This window comes from Eleutherodactylus coqui, chromosome 9 (genome assembly GCF_035609145.1).
Source record: "Eleutherodactylus coqui strain aEleCoq1 chromosome 9, aEleCoq1.hap1, whole genome shotgun sequence".
Lineage (NCBI taxonomy): Eukaryota > Metazoa > Chordata > Amphibia > Anura > Eleutherodactylidae > Eleutherodactylus > Eleutherodactylus coqui.
This window is the reverse complement of record NC_089845.1, coordinates 79,150,326-79,164,734: the sequence shown is the minus strand read 5'-3', so window position 1 is coordinate 79,164,734 and position 14,409 is coordinate 79,150,326. Positions and strand designations below refer to the sequence as shown.

The following is a 14,409-nucleotide window of genomic DNA, read 5'->3' as shown; positions in this document are numbered from 1 at the left end:
AGTTTACTTCTCTGCTGTGAAATCTTTACTATCGTACGAGTTCCCAAGTATGCACCATACATGAATGTGCACCTGTAGACTCACTAAGAAACCCCTTCCTTCTTCTATAGCAGCAATTTGATTAAAGGAAGACATAATTGATTCCTTATTTTGTGAACTGCAGAGGATAACAACAGAAATGGACTGGTATCTGGTTAAGCATTGTCCGTAAATCTGCCTGGCTGTCCTGTTACTAGGAAGCTAATAATGTCAAGAATGCTTTTATCTTTGCAAGTCTGAACTGACTGCTGTGCTTTCAAGACAGACAGAAGGCGCTTCAGTCTTCAAGCAAAGGAAGGTGAGCACCTCAGCTACTGACAAAGACTCAGACGGGTCAAGTCAACGTTACATGGGGATTCTTAGTCTGCAAAACTTTTTTTATTGGCCGCTGCTGTCAGAAACATTTTATTTATTTGTTTTTTTTAATGTATCATTTTATTTATCAATTTCAACAAATCAACAAAAATTTACATTTCTGAAATGTTGTATTTCCCACGAACGTAATCATAACAATTGTCTCCCAAATATACCCACTGGCATCTCCTGTCTGTGTCTGCATATGTCTTGCACCCATACACATACAGTTTGTGTTGCTGGCCCGGAATACTAACTATTGAGTTTATCAAGCAGTTTAGCTGCCAGTGAGATAATGGCACACAGATCCCTGCAGTGTTACAGGCTGTTGTCAAGTTGTAATGAGCTAGCTCCATGAAGCAGCTGTTTCACACAAGGGCTGCTTTGTCCTACAAAGGCTTGGATCATTTTACTAGGAGTGGCCAGGCTTCATGTTAGCTGCAGCAGTTCAAGGAAAATGCATTCAATACAATGTAGATTTTCTGTAGCGAGCCCCTCTAGAAAAACTACACTCAGATTAGCTGTAAATGTCGGGATACCTGGGGTTTTAATTGTATGAAACTTCAATGCAACATCTGTGGCAAACATGGGCTAGCACTGACAATATAATTATGGCCAACTATGTCTACAAAGTTCTGTTAACTCCTGAAACTTGGGCATATCTGCAGAATGTTCATATAGTATAACATCAGTGTATTACCCAGTGTGGGGTTAGGGCATGTCAGGAAATGATGGAACCAATCAGTAACAGCTAAGGGAATACATGCTTTCTACTCTATGCTGGTAATTACTTCCACGTTGGGGTATGATCACGTAAGGCAAATTTGCTGAGGATATTCCTCAGCAAATTGACACCATTCGGTTGCCCTGAACTCCGCATTTTCTAAGGGTTAAACACATGGGCGCAATTGATTTCTGCTCATGTGCAGGAAGAATCGATTTTCCATAGCTATGGACGGTATTTGCTGCAGATGTGTGGTGTGGACACCCACCGTGGATTCCGCAGCAAAAATCTAACAACATGGTTTGTTTTTCTACCCCATATGAAAGCACCTTAGTAATTCATATAACCCAGAAAACCATTTTTAGGCCTCCTACACGGGCATATTTGCATTGCGGAGTCTGCGGCGGGCGTCCGCATCCAGACTTCGCAGCCAATACAGCCCATAGTATTCAAAGGCAAAACGCCATTTCATCTCCACGAACGGAAATCGATTGTGATTTTCTGCTCGTGGAGAATAAATCCCAACATACTGTGATTTTTTGTGCGGGTTACGCATGGCCGGCTTTCATTGAAGTCAATAGGAACCGCCCGTCCCACAGCAATTCCGCAGTGAGCACTGGGGAAGTATCGCAGGATACTTGTCACTCCAGAGCGCTGTCAGCTACTGCGCATGCGCGACGGAGTCAAGGATGGCACATCCGCAGCGCTGTGCAGAGCCGCTGGACAGATACGCAGGGGTCACCGGCCGGGCACCGGGACGAACTCTTCTGCGGGAATCCCACATGCGGGGTCCGCCCCACACGTGTGCAGGAGGCCTTAGGCTGCTTTCTTTTACCCCTGCACTTGGTCTGTGTTTTGTTGACTGTAATCCGAAGCTAATATAAGTCTATGTATCTATTTATATAGCCGTGTTTCTCATGGCCATTTTTTAAAAGCGCGCTATGACTTATTTTTTGCAGATCAGTATTTGCCCAGTAGAAAATAAAGTACACGGCGGTAAATACAGATCAAATACTGATGACATAGGGTTGTAGTGTCACCTGTAACACATTAGTATTACGGATTATGGACATTTTACAATACGTTCATCAGAAACCAGATTTAGGAAAATCTAAGAGTGAAGGGTGTTCTACCTGCAATTTTTTCTCACTTTCTGGGAACTCCAGCATCAAGTTTTCCTGTATAATTCTAGCGTACACGCTACCTCAGCCAAACTAAATGTGACTCCTTCCCAGTGGACCACCCAGGGGGAAGAGGTAAAATATCTTGTAACTTAATATGATAAATAATACTTGTACTGCACAAGTTCCTGAGTTTTGCTGTGGTCAGACCATATGCTTTTTAGCACATGTCCTTTTTTTAAAAAAAAATTAAATGCTTCAACTCCTGTAATGTGAAATGGAAAGAAAGGTTGCCACCAACAATAAAGTTTAAATGTCTTTCAACTGCGTGAAAACTTCATAGTGTCTTTAAAGACAGATTGCTTACATATGTATCCAGTTACATCCAGACACCCATCCTGACACATCAGTTAACATAAACACTAAATCCCATAATCATGTTTTATATATCTCCAATCATTACATAGAATGTCTTTAAATGTATCCTAGTTTCCACACTATGGTCTTCTGTGAGCACTGACCCTACATTTTATATGTGCTCTTAGATCTAGAATAACCATATATGATATGAAATGAATGCTGACACTTAGGCCTCCTTCCCACGAACGGATTTACGCCGCGTAAATTCGCGGCACAAATCCGCTGCGTTGCCCCCTGCTATTAGGTTCTATTGAACCTAATAGCACAATGCTCACGGTGCGGAATTCCACCGCGGAATTTCGCACCGTGAAATCTCCCGTCCTCACCCGCAGCATGTTCTATTTGCCGCGGGTGTACGCGCTGACGGCTTCCATTGCAGTCAATGGAAGCCGTCCGTTCACGCTATCTCCCGCTGCAACCAGCGGAAGATAGCGTGAAAAAACGCTTCCCCGCCTACCGCCGCGCGTCATATGACGCGGCCGGCGCGTCACGTGACACGGCCGACCGCGTCATGTGACGCGGTGGGCGTGTCACATGACGCGACGGCGGTGGGCGGGGAAGCGTCTTCACGCTATCTTCCGCTGGTAAGTATGGGGTCTCTGGGGGGCGCCGTGACGGGCTTCACTGCGGAATATTACGCGGCGGAGCCCGTCACGCTCGTGTGAAGCCGGCCTTACATGGTATAAAAGCAATAATAACCAATATTAGTCTTGAAGGATTACAGCTTGCTCTACAGAGGTTTGAATAAGACATCACACACTAAGGAGCAGCAAGTAAACATGTTTTAAAGAACTGGTCATAGGGCTACATAAGTTTTCACATGACAGAAAGTTTAGACCAGAGCTAGTTATCTTGGAGGTAAGGCAGTTGACAGATGGTTTTGGAGTGATGTAAGGCAAGCAGAAAGACATTCCATTAGTAGGACACAGCCAATGGTGTCAGAGGGCAGAGATAATAATCAGGCTAGAAATAAGGTAACAGGAAGGAGGCTTCAGGGACACATGTGAGGATGAGGTGTCAGCTCCTGACAGAGGGTAAAGTACTTTCATGTTATGGAGAGCTGTATTTGAACAGATTAAGTTAGCCAGTGCTAGAAACTAGTTAGCCTTGTGGCAGGAAATTGTAAAAGCATCAGGACAACCATGGTCAATAGGCAATGTCCTCATGCTTTGTTGTGTTCTCTGTTGATGCTTCTCTTGTTATGTAAAGCTTGCATTGCTAGAGTTGTAACATCCCATTCACAAGTCAGATATAGAGGTCTACAATGCATTTTGGTGCAGTTAATTCAAATCACAACATAACCTGAGAGTCACATTTATATCCTAACACAACAGACACTCAAAAAATATCAAGCAGCAAGAAGGAGTTGATGGAATTCAATGAAGCTTTCTATGTGTGATTGTAAGGATGATATAAGTAGTTAATTACATTATCAGAGCAAAAAGATAGTTTATTGCAGAAAACTGACCCCTTGAAGGAAGGCTCTAGTACCATGTTGTACTGCCTCTAGCTTGGATGCAAAATGTGATATGTGCGGGCATGAAAGCCCTAGTACCCTGTTGGGCCACTTCTAACTTGAATACAAGATGTGATAAAGGAGGGCATGGAGGCTCTAGTACCCTGTTGTACCGCCTCTAGCTTGAATGCAAGATGTGATACATGCGGGCATGGAGGCTCTAGTACCCTGTTGAGCCACCTCTAGCTTGGATTCAAGATGTGATACGGGCAGGCATGGAGGCTCTAGTATCCTGTTGTACCACCTCTAGCTTGGATACAAGATGTCATACGGGTGGGCATGGTGTCATATAGGTTCTGTATGGTATCATGCGGCATATCGGTCTACATTTGCTGTAACTGAGCCTCTAAATCGTACAAACTCATAGGCTATGGCAGTTGGCCTCCCAAATGATACAATATATGTTCTATTGGCAATAGATCTGGCAACCGAGCAGGCCATGGAATTGTGACAATGTTGTGGGGACACTCCTGTGACACCCTTGTGTGTGCGACCGAGCATTATCCTGATGGAAAATGCCTCTTGGAAGCCGCCATGAGAGGAACACATGTGGCTGCAGGATGTCCTAAACATATCCCTGAGCTGTCATTGTCCCTCATACCACTACTTGAGGTGACTGACTGTCATATGCAATGGCCCCCCAGACCATCACACCAGCAGTAGGGATAGTGTGCGCTCTACAGCAAAAGTAGGAATGAGGCGCTCACCCCTAGGTTTCTAGACACGAACACGGCTGTCATCAGTGCCCAAACTAAACTGGATTCATTAGCAAAAACGATCCGGTTCCACTCCAAAGTAGTCCAGTTTTGTCATTCATGATACCACTGCAAATTGTAGCAATGGTGCGTGGGTGTCAAAGACAATAGATGTAGTGCGCACTGCGAGACCAAATGTCCTTCAGCCAAGCACCTGGAAATGGTTCAGACAGATAGAATTGTGCCGCTTGTCTCTGGTTGGTGGGCAACGAAACAGTTGAGGCTGCTCATGCCTGTTGGACAATCAGACGATCCTCTCTAATAGGGCTCTGTCGGGGGTGTCCATAGCCCAGTTGCCTTGTGTGTGTGCCCTTGCACATCCACTGGCCCCAACACCTCCTAACAGGTTGGTCAGAATAGCCCAGGTGGTGGGCAATTCGTCAATATGACCATCCAGCTTCTTGCATTCCCATAATACCCCCCCCCCCTCTCAAACTCTGTTAACTGGGTGAAATTTCTTTGATTGTATGGTAGAGGCGTGTAGTGGTCAACAAGCTCTAGATAAGTGGAAAAAGAAGTCCACTACACACAAGTAGCCTCTGAAAGCCTTTTTATAGGTCAAAGGTGGAACCACTCTTAGGGCCTCTTGTGACAAGACCATTCATCAAATCACACCACACCTCTAATGAATTGCATATCTGCCTGAGATGTAACTACATGCCGAGTTTTGCAGCAAAATAAGAAATCCTTCTAGGTGCTTCATTTTTTTAACAGAATGTAGTTTTCTATAAAAACGATTTTAGGAAATTTCTAGAACTGCTTCTTTAAGAATTAAAGCGGACCCGTCACCTCTCCTGATATATCTGTTTTAGCAAATAGTTGTATTCCTTCACATGTAACAATTCTGGAGCCTCTTTACGTATAATTCTGCATTGTGCCATTCCTCTGTTATCCTTCTTAGAAATGGAAGGGGTGTTCCCAATATGTAATTGGAGGTTCAGTGGATTCTATATAAGAAAATAATGCTATCCTCCCAATGAACTTGTTTTCAAAAATATACACTTTCAGGTATCCAGCTCTTTCTGACCCCTTTCTCTGTCAATATTTACCGCCTGTTGCTACTGGATTTGACCTCCAATAATTCTTCCATCATTGGTCAAACATGCATGTTGAAACCCTCACTCTCTGTTATGATCTATCACTCTGTTCCTGGTATTTGCAGCTACACATATGCGAGTTCCTGTCCTTATGCCTGGGCGAGCATGCACAGTGGAGTCCTCACTGGCTGCTGTGTTCAGTGAGACTCTCCCCAGCGTTAGAGACTGCGCAGGCACAGTTTTCTGCCCTAAATCCTGGGCAAGCATGTGCAGTGAAGTCAGCACAGCCTCTCTACGCTGCTTGATCTGACAAGCAATCAGTGTGTGGTGCCGGGTTCAGGCAACAGAGGCAGATTCTGCAAATCAAAGATTAGGCAGAACTTTACAGCAAAGGAGTGGAAATTGGTTGAAATTGACAGCATAGGCACTTACTAGCCAGGATTACATTTGTACAAATTTATTGAGGATTACAGACTTCAAATTACATGTAGACATTATAATCTACAAGGTCTTCTGCTGTGACTCACTGGAAGTATCGCAATAAAACAGATGCAGTTTTGGGTTGGCACACATTGTGCTCAAAACACTGGAGGGGGTAACTGGATTACTGTAGGTAAGAGGCTGCCTATTGTCATTATCTGTTAGGTTCTAGAGAGTTAAAAAAAAAAGAGTGATGTTGGGAGAATCTATTTAATGAGTAAATTGTCAACTGGGTGTTACTAGCTGGAGGTGTCCCAGTAAACGCTCACATTGCCCAAAAAGTGCTGACAGTATCAGACTGTCTAGGGCACGACATTTTGTTAAAGGGCCACTCTAGTGATTTTTTTTTCCGTTCATTATGTAGCTAGCCCCCCAGTATATAGAATTGAGCTAGTATTACCTTGTTTAGTTATTTGTTTCTATCTGAGACTCCTGACCTTTTATCTGTCAAATAGTCATGTGATCTCAGTTCTGAGCAGCTCAGATCTACTTGGGTTCATGCTGTCTGAAACTAGTCAATTTCTCAGTCTGTCTGATACTATAACATGAATCTACCACAGAAACTGCCTAGAGGGGGACACATACACAGTTATAATAGAGGAGATCCCAACTCCTCTATTATAACTGTGTATGTGAAGGTAATGAAAATTAAACTGTCCCCCTAGCATGCAGAATAGTATAACCTCTAGCTAATGCTGTGCTGATGAATCATGGGATAGATTTGAAAGTGAAAGTAGAAAAATCTCACCATCAAGATGTTGCCTGATAAGCATCAGATGGGGCTGCAGTACACGGAAGTGATTGCAAAACACAGAAGATAGCTCCAGATTATGACAGGCAATCAGGTATGGGGGAAGGTCTGGAAAAACCTGTCTTCATCGGACAGACCCTTTGGTACGAATGGTACGACGCAGTTGTCAATTTAATCATAAGTATTCAGGAGGAATAACACAAGAATGGCACAACATGGAGTTCCAGAATTATTATTTTATGGAGAATACAAGTATTTACTAAACAGACGTATCAGGAGAGGTGATAGGTCCTCTTTAACACATTTTCCTTATCGTCATTTATAGAAGCAGTATAATAAGTAAAGTTAATGGGCACCTGGGTCTGGGGACGTTCAAATGGTAGTTCCCCATAAGTCAATGTCTGCTATCGATCTCTCATTTGCCTACCATATTTGCAAGAGGAGCTTTCATGGACTTTGAGTCCTCCTACACCAACTTGGCAGTGTCCACAAGTAGAAGGTTGGACATTGACCGCCATAGGAAAGCCACCTTTGATTAGATGGTACTGCAGAGCCTTCGTTCCATCTTTTATTTGCATACTTAATGAGCATTGACAGTATGTTGTGGGGTGCAGGCTGCAGAAATGTGGCAAAGAATGCCACAGACATAAAGATCATTGAAAAAGAAAATGTTTCACTTGAAAAAGGCACAAATCTTAATGGTTATATTTGGCAGAGTCACAGCGCTATATAATAGTTATGCAGATGGCAGAACAGTCCAGTTTCCTCACCAAGCTTCCAATGCCAAGCGGTAATAACACAGCAATGGTGCTGGTAAAGGAAAATGTCAGGAGGACAAAAGGCATGCCCGAAGTCTAGATATAGTTTATTTAGTGTCCTGATATCCAGTTAAACTTGTTCAGAATAATGAGCACAGTTGCAGTCCCATCACAATTATGCAACAGGTCTCAGTCTCTTTACAGGGGAACCATTCTCTGTTGGTATACTAGTGCAGTCATTTGGTTGGGACGAGATGATGGAAGCTATTCCTCAAGTCCATCTCAAGAGGATTTTCCTTTACCCCGTACTGGGCCAGTAGTCACTCTATGCCATAGATCTCCGCAACCGCTCACTGCTCTACACAGTTTCTTTGCCTACAGGTTCACTTTACCCCAAATGGCCTTGTTGTCACTTTTCTCAGGAGTCTCCTTCCCAGCACAAGAGCACCGAGCTCCAGTCTCAGCTGTAACACACTTCTCTCAGCTTTGTTATGTCATATCCAATGGACCCATCCACATCAGGGCGACTGTTCTCAAAATGCAGGTGTACGCTGAATACAAGTTCTGATGCCAACTAACTATTAAGTCCTGCTGCCGGCCCACAAGAAGGCCACAACACAACGTTCATGTGTCCCGGCATTCGCCAACATTATCTCAGGGTATCAAAAATGGTTCTGCACACATAACAAGCCTCCCACAGAATGGAGGTCTCTGTTCTCACTGTCATTCTGTTGGACATGATAAGGAGACTTATGTCTTTTACTGATACCCATGGTACTGTTGTATCTTGTCTCCACCAGAAAAATGGGTGGAGACAAGCTGCACGCCCACAACCAACGCCCACAATTTGATTGGCTAAGCCAGAGAATGGGTACCCATTATCTCCCATCCCACCTGCATACAAGTAATACGGGAACAGCACTCCTCCACAGAACCAATAAGGTAGGACCCACAGATACAGAGCTGCCAGCTACAGCAGGAGTCTGGATCAATAGACTCCACAAAAATGTCATCCAAATTGTAGATATGCTGTAGCAGCAATAATGATGCAGGAGTTATGCCAAAATAGTCTTTATTCCTCTGTGCAACGTTTCGATCATTCAGTGATCTTTGTCAAGCATGACTTGACATGCTTGACAAAGATCACTGAATGATCGAAACGTTGCACAGAGGAATAAAGACTATTTTGGCATAACTCCTGCATCATTATTGCTGCTACAGCATATCTACAATCTCCCATCCCACCTGGTGTCACTCACCCTTCCACCGCTGTCCCTTGTCTCCTTCCCAGCTCCAGCACTGTGAGTCTTATATTGCAACCATTATGCGAGGCTAGCGAGGAGACTGACAGTGGGTGACTGACTGCGGTGGAGCAGGGACGGGAGAATGCAGAGCACCGGGGCAGTGACAGCAGGGGAATGCAGCAGAAGTGGGGGGAATGACAATGCCTAAGCTGGCAGGGGAGACCTGGGAGGCCAAAGAGGTGCCGTCCTGAGGTGTAGCTGGGCGGGCAGTGCCGACGCCGGCAGGGGAGAAGGTCACCAGGGGAGAAGTGTGAGGGCGGAGCTAGGAGGCCAAAGTGGTGCCGCCTTCAGGGGTTGCCGGGCAGGGATATTCACAGCGGGGGAATACAGTGGAGGGTGGGTGGAGGGAACTCACAGCGCGGAAGGTCGCTGGGGGAAGTATGACAGTGGAGCTCACAGCACAGATGGGACACTGGCAGGGTACCAGCGGAGACAGCCTTGACCCATTCTCTACCCCAGCCAATCAAATTGTGGGCGTTGGCGTGCTGCTTGTCTCCAACCATTCTTCTGGTGGAAACAAGATACAACAGTACCAATATCTAGCTCTGTTGCTGCCCATAGGAGAACCACCAGCAAGCCACAAATTAAACTTTCAACAGAATAAACGGTATAAACCCTTCTGCATCACAGTAACATAAAGTGTGCAACACACACAGTGGAACATGATACAACCCCGGCATACCCTTATAATAGGATGATAGTGCGAATACAAAAAAAGTAACAATTAGGTATATTGAGAAGTAAGAGGATGTCAGTACCTAAAGTAAAAAAACACAATGTGTTATGCTCTGTAGCCTCCAATACAACGCTGGTTACTATATTGGTGACTGTTTGTGTTGATGCACTTAACAACATATGGCTACAACTCCCCTAACATCCTCCTTGTTCATGAGACAGAAGGAACCAAACTAGCCATGATGAATGAATTCTTTACATATGCTTAATGAATTGTGCTGCACATACTGGAAACTGCAGGTTTTAGCACCATGCACTGAGTTGTAGCAAATGAATGGGGCTTAACTGCATAACACAGGCAGCCGATGAAGAAGAGTGGCACTGTTATTGGAATGAAGTAGGCATGTTTTTTCAATATCATACAACTTTTTTAAGGATCAGAGTATGATCCATGCAAGTTAGACTGCTTTCACGACCGTGTTCTAGATCAGTATTTGTGGACCCTACAGGGAAAAAGAATAATGGTAAGATTGGCACCTTTTTTGTATTTTTGAACCACTGCCAGTTTTGACTTACAAATACAGAAGCAAAATATTGACCCACATGTTGTGTGAAAGAGGACTAAGGGCACTTTTACATGGGTGGAATTCTGCACAAAAATCTGCATTACTCCATGCAGAATGAAATTGGCTTAGTTCTACCGGCAATTTTGCATTAAAATCTGCAATGAGACAATTTTGGTGCTGAATTCATAGTAGAGGATTAAGGTGTGGAATAGAGATGAGCGAACGCGTTCGTCCGAGCTTGCTATTCGTGCGAATATTAGGGTGTTCGGGATGTTCGTTATTCGTAACGAACACCATGCGGTGTTCTGGTAAATTAAACTTTCTTCCCTGAGACGTTAGCGCTTTTTTTTGGCCAATATAAAGACAGGGAAGGCATTACAACTTCCCCCTGCAACGTTTAAGCCCTATACCACCCCCCTGCTGTGAGTGGCTGGGGAGATAAGGTGTCACCCGAGTATTGAAATCTGCCCCTCCCGCTGCTCGCTATGGATGCATTCTATATGCGCTCAATGGGGCCAGCGGCAGCAGCGCTGACCCCATTGAGAACATATAGAAGACAAATCCTTCTTCTCTGGCACAGCTGTAACAGCTGTAGCAGAGAAGAACGATGTTTGCCCATTGAATTCAATGGAACCGGCAATACAGCCGACTCCACTGAATGCAATGGGCTGCCGGCGATCGCAGGATGAATGGTCGGAAAGGGGTTAAATATATAACCCCTTTCCTGCAATTCATCCAGAAATGTGTTACACTAAAAATATATACCGGCGTATAAGGCGACGGGGCGTATAAGACGACCCCCCAACTGTCACCTTATACGCCGGTAATACAGTGGAGCAAAGAATAAAAAGCATTACTTACGTTTTTAGATGATCTGCGGCGCTCCTGCAGGCTGTCACTCCCTCCTGGTCCACGGCAGACAAGCTTTCTCCACGAAAGACTTTAAATCCCTGCCTCCAGAAGCACATGTGCCTTCAGCCAATCACAGCCAATGACAATGATGTCATTGAATGGCTGTGATTGGCTGTGTTTCTGGAGGCGGGGATTTCAAGGCTTGAAATCCCCGCCTCCAGAAACACAGCCAATCACAGCCATTCAATGACATCATTGTCATTGGCTGTGATTGGCTGAAGGCACATGTGCTTCTGGAGGCAGGGATTTAAAGTCTTTCGTGGAGAAAGCTTGTCTGCCGTGGACCAGGAGGGAGTGACAGCCTGCAGGAGCGCCGCAGATCATCTAAAAACGTAAGTAATGCTTTTTATTCTTTGCTCCACTGTATTACCGGCGTATAAGGTGACAGTTGGGGGGTCGTCTTATACGCCCCGTCGCCTTATACGCCGGTATATATTTTTAGTGTAACACATTTCTGGATGAATTGCAGGAAAGGGGTTATATATTTAACCCCTTTCCGACCATTCATCCTGCGATCGCCGGCAGCCCATTGCATTCAGTGGAGTCGGCTGTATTGCCGGTTCCATTGAATTCAATGGGCAAACATCGTTCTTCTCTGCTACAGCTGTTACAGCTGTGCCAGAGGAGGACGATCTTTATGCTGACAGTGGGGGGGGGGGGGGGGGGGGCACTCTTGCCGCTATTGTGGCTTAATAGTGGGACCTGTGAACTTGAGATGCAGCCCACCATGTAGCCCCTCGCCTGCCCTATCCGTCACTGTGTCATTCCCATCACTTTCCTGAATTGCCCAGATTTTCACACATGAAAACCTTAGCGAGCATCGGCGAAATACAAAAATGTTCCGGTCGCCCATTGACTTCAATGGGGTTCGTTGTTCGAAACGAACCCTCGAGCATCACGGGAAGTTCGTTACGAATAACGAACACCCGAACATTTTGGTGTTCGCTCATCTCTAGTGTGGAATGTAGAACAATTCTGCTTGCCTGAAAATCCTCTGAGGTAAAAAACAAGATATACAAGATGCCTAAACAATAGGCTTACACAAATATCATTGAGTACTGAAGAAAAGTCAAGGACAAAAGTAGTAAGTTAGGAATAACAGTTCTAAACGTTAAAGTGAAATGTAAGAAACAAAAACTTAGGCTGCATTCACACTTCAGTTAAGTCTGTCAGTTATCATTTTGCCCCTCTGTTCAATTTTTGGAGTTGGTTCTTTCCAAACTCTATATAGAATCACTTAGGGAGCGCTTCATGTGCACTATTGCCAAACAACAGGATGGTGGCAGAAAGAATTTGTGCTCTGCTTTAGACACTGTAATTGAAACAGCTGGAGTTCGTGCCTTCAATCATTTAACATAGAAAGTAAACGAGCAGTAGGGTCTGTGTCTACATGCCATCCACTGGAGAAGACCCGGCCACATAGACATACATTTCCATATCAGTATAAGATCTGGTAGGCTCTATGACCTTATTTGATTCATTATGTATAATGAAGTACTTACTAGGAACAGGTAGATCATTTTCCTGTTCTTCTCTTTCCATTTGTTGGCACCAGCCCTCCATTCTATCTTTTTCTGCTTGAAGAAGCTTTAAAAACCAATGTCCATCCCTATGACAAACAGATCTGTGAACTGCTTCCAGTGGATCTTCTGTAATAGAGTCAATCCAAGGGTCTGGAGGAGGTAGTATGGAAGGGTCAAAATCAGCATCAAAGTCCTCCTCCACTGCACAGGCATGGTAATGATTGCCTGAGCCCTGGATGCTGACTGTGGAGGTACATGCATCTCTGGAATACTGTTTGGTCAATGGCCGACTATATTGAAATTCCTGGTCAGCCAGCTCCACTGGACATTCAAAGTGCTCCCTGAGGTCCAAATCTGCTTGCACAGCAGCAGTAACACTGTTTGAGCGGGTCAGTCTGCGCAACCTTTGACAAAGAGATAACATGAAAAATTATAAAGTAAACGAATGGAGATCTTGTTAACATGTCAGCATTCTGCTAAATACAAGAACCCCAAATCTTTAAAGCCCCATAGTAGACATTTGCAACTTTGATTGCATTAGGTTTTTTAGTGTCAAATATCTAATGTTTTACGAAGTCTTATAGAAACCTGACATTTATCACAAGTCAAACAATTATAACTGCGGAGCAAACAGGACGAGTCAACAAGCACTGATTAGATAGAAAATGTAACCTTTTTATGTAGCATGTATGAAAGATATATGGCATGGACTGTACAGGTCATAACAAACAAGTACAATATAAACATGAAGCATCTGCGGGTTATGGAAAGTGGATCAAATATTTGTGATTCATGTCTGAACCTGCTCAATTTCATACAAACAAAATTCTCGGCAGAATAAACATCAGAGGATATGCTGCGTGGTATATTAGCATTAGATCCCCTTGTGCACAGCATTGGACTTAGCGTGTAGCTTAGGTTATATCTTGTAAAGGAAAACATTTATCAGTGTCACAAAAGGTGACATCAGAATTGTCTGCAGCAGTTTGGACCCTGTGCAGTGCTGGCATTCCTCTTCTGATAAGCCAGGGCTGACACTAACAGATACATCCAGTTCTTTGAAGGTGGCGGAATGTAGGTAGCCCGAATACACATGCTTCACTGTGACATGACCCAGAACTTTGCAGTTCCATAGAGTTAGTAAAGCTATAGTGCTGCACTTGTCAAGACAGTAAGGTTGTGACATACACACATATACACAGACTTCAATGTAGAAACATTGGCTGTTGAGATATATACATGTCTTGACACTTTTGCATATATATGTTTAGCTAATGTCACAGATCGGGGTGATATAATGTTTCTTTTATAAGGCTGGCTTCACATGAGTGTATTTATGTGGGTTCTTTCACATGTCCGTATTTTGTGCGTGTATTTTGGTTGCGCAAGAAAAGCCAGCAAATGCACCAAAAGGCCCCATAGACGTCAATGGGAGGTGCACAAATGCATGCGCAATATGCGAGGAGATGCGTAA

At 44.3% G+C, this 14,409-nt stretch overlaps 1 protein-coding gene across 1 annotated transcript in view; it reads right to left on the bottom strand.

Annotated features, from left to right (window-relative positions):
• The window catches only part of DLGAP1 (DLG associated protein 1), a 232,579-nt gene that overhangs the window by 28,781 nt on the left and 189,389 nt on the right, over nucleotides 1–14,409 (bottom strand). The window contains exon 7 of the mRNA XM_066579602.1: nucleotides 12,915–13,339. Within this exon, the coding sequence (XP_066435699.1) occupies nucleotides 12,915–13,339 (425 nt within the window). The remainder of the gene's footprint in view (nucleotides 1–12,914; nucleotides 13,340–14,409) is intronic.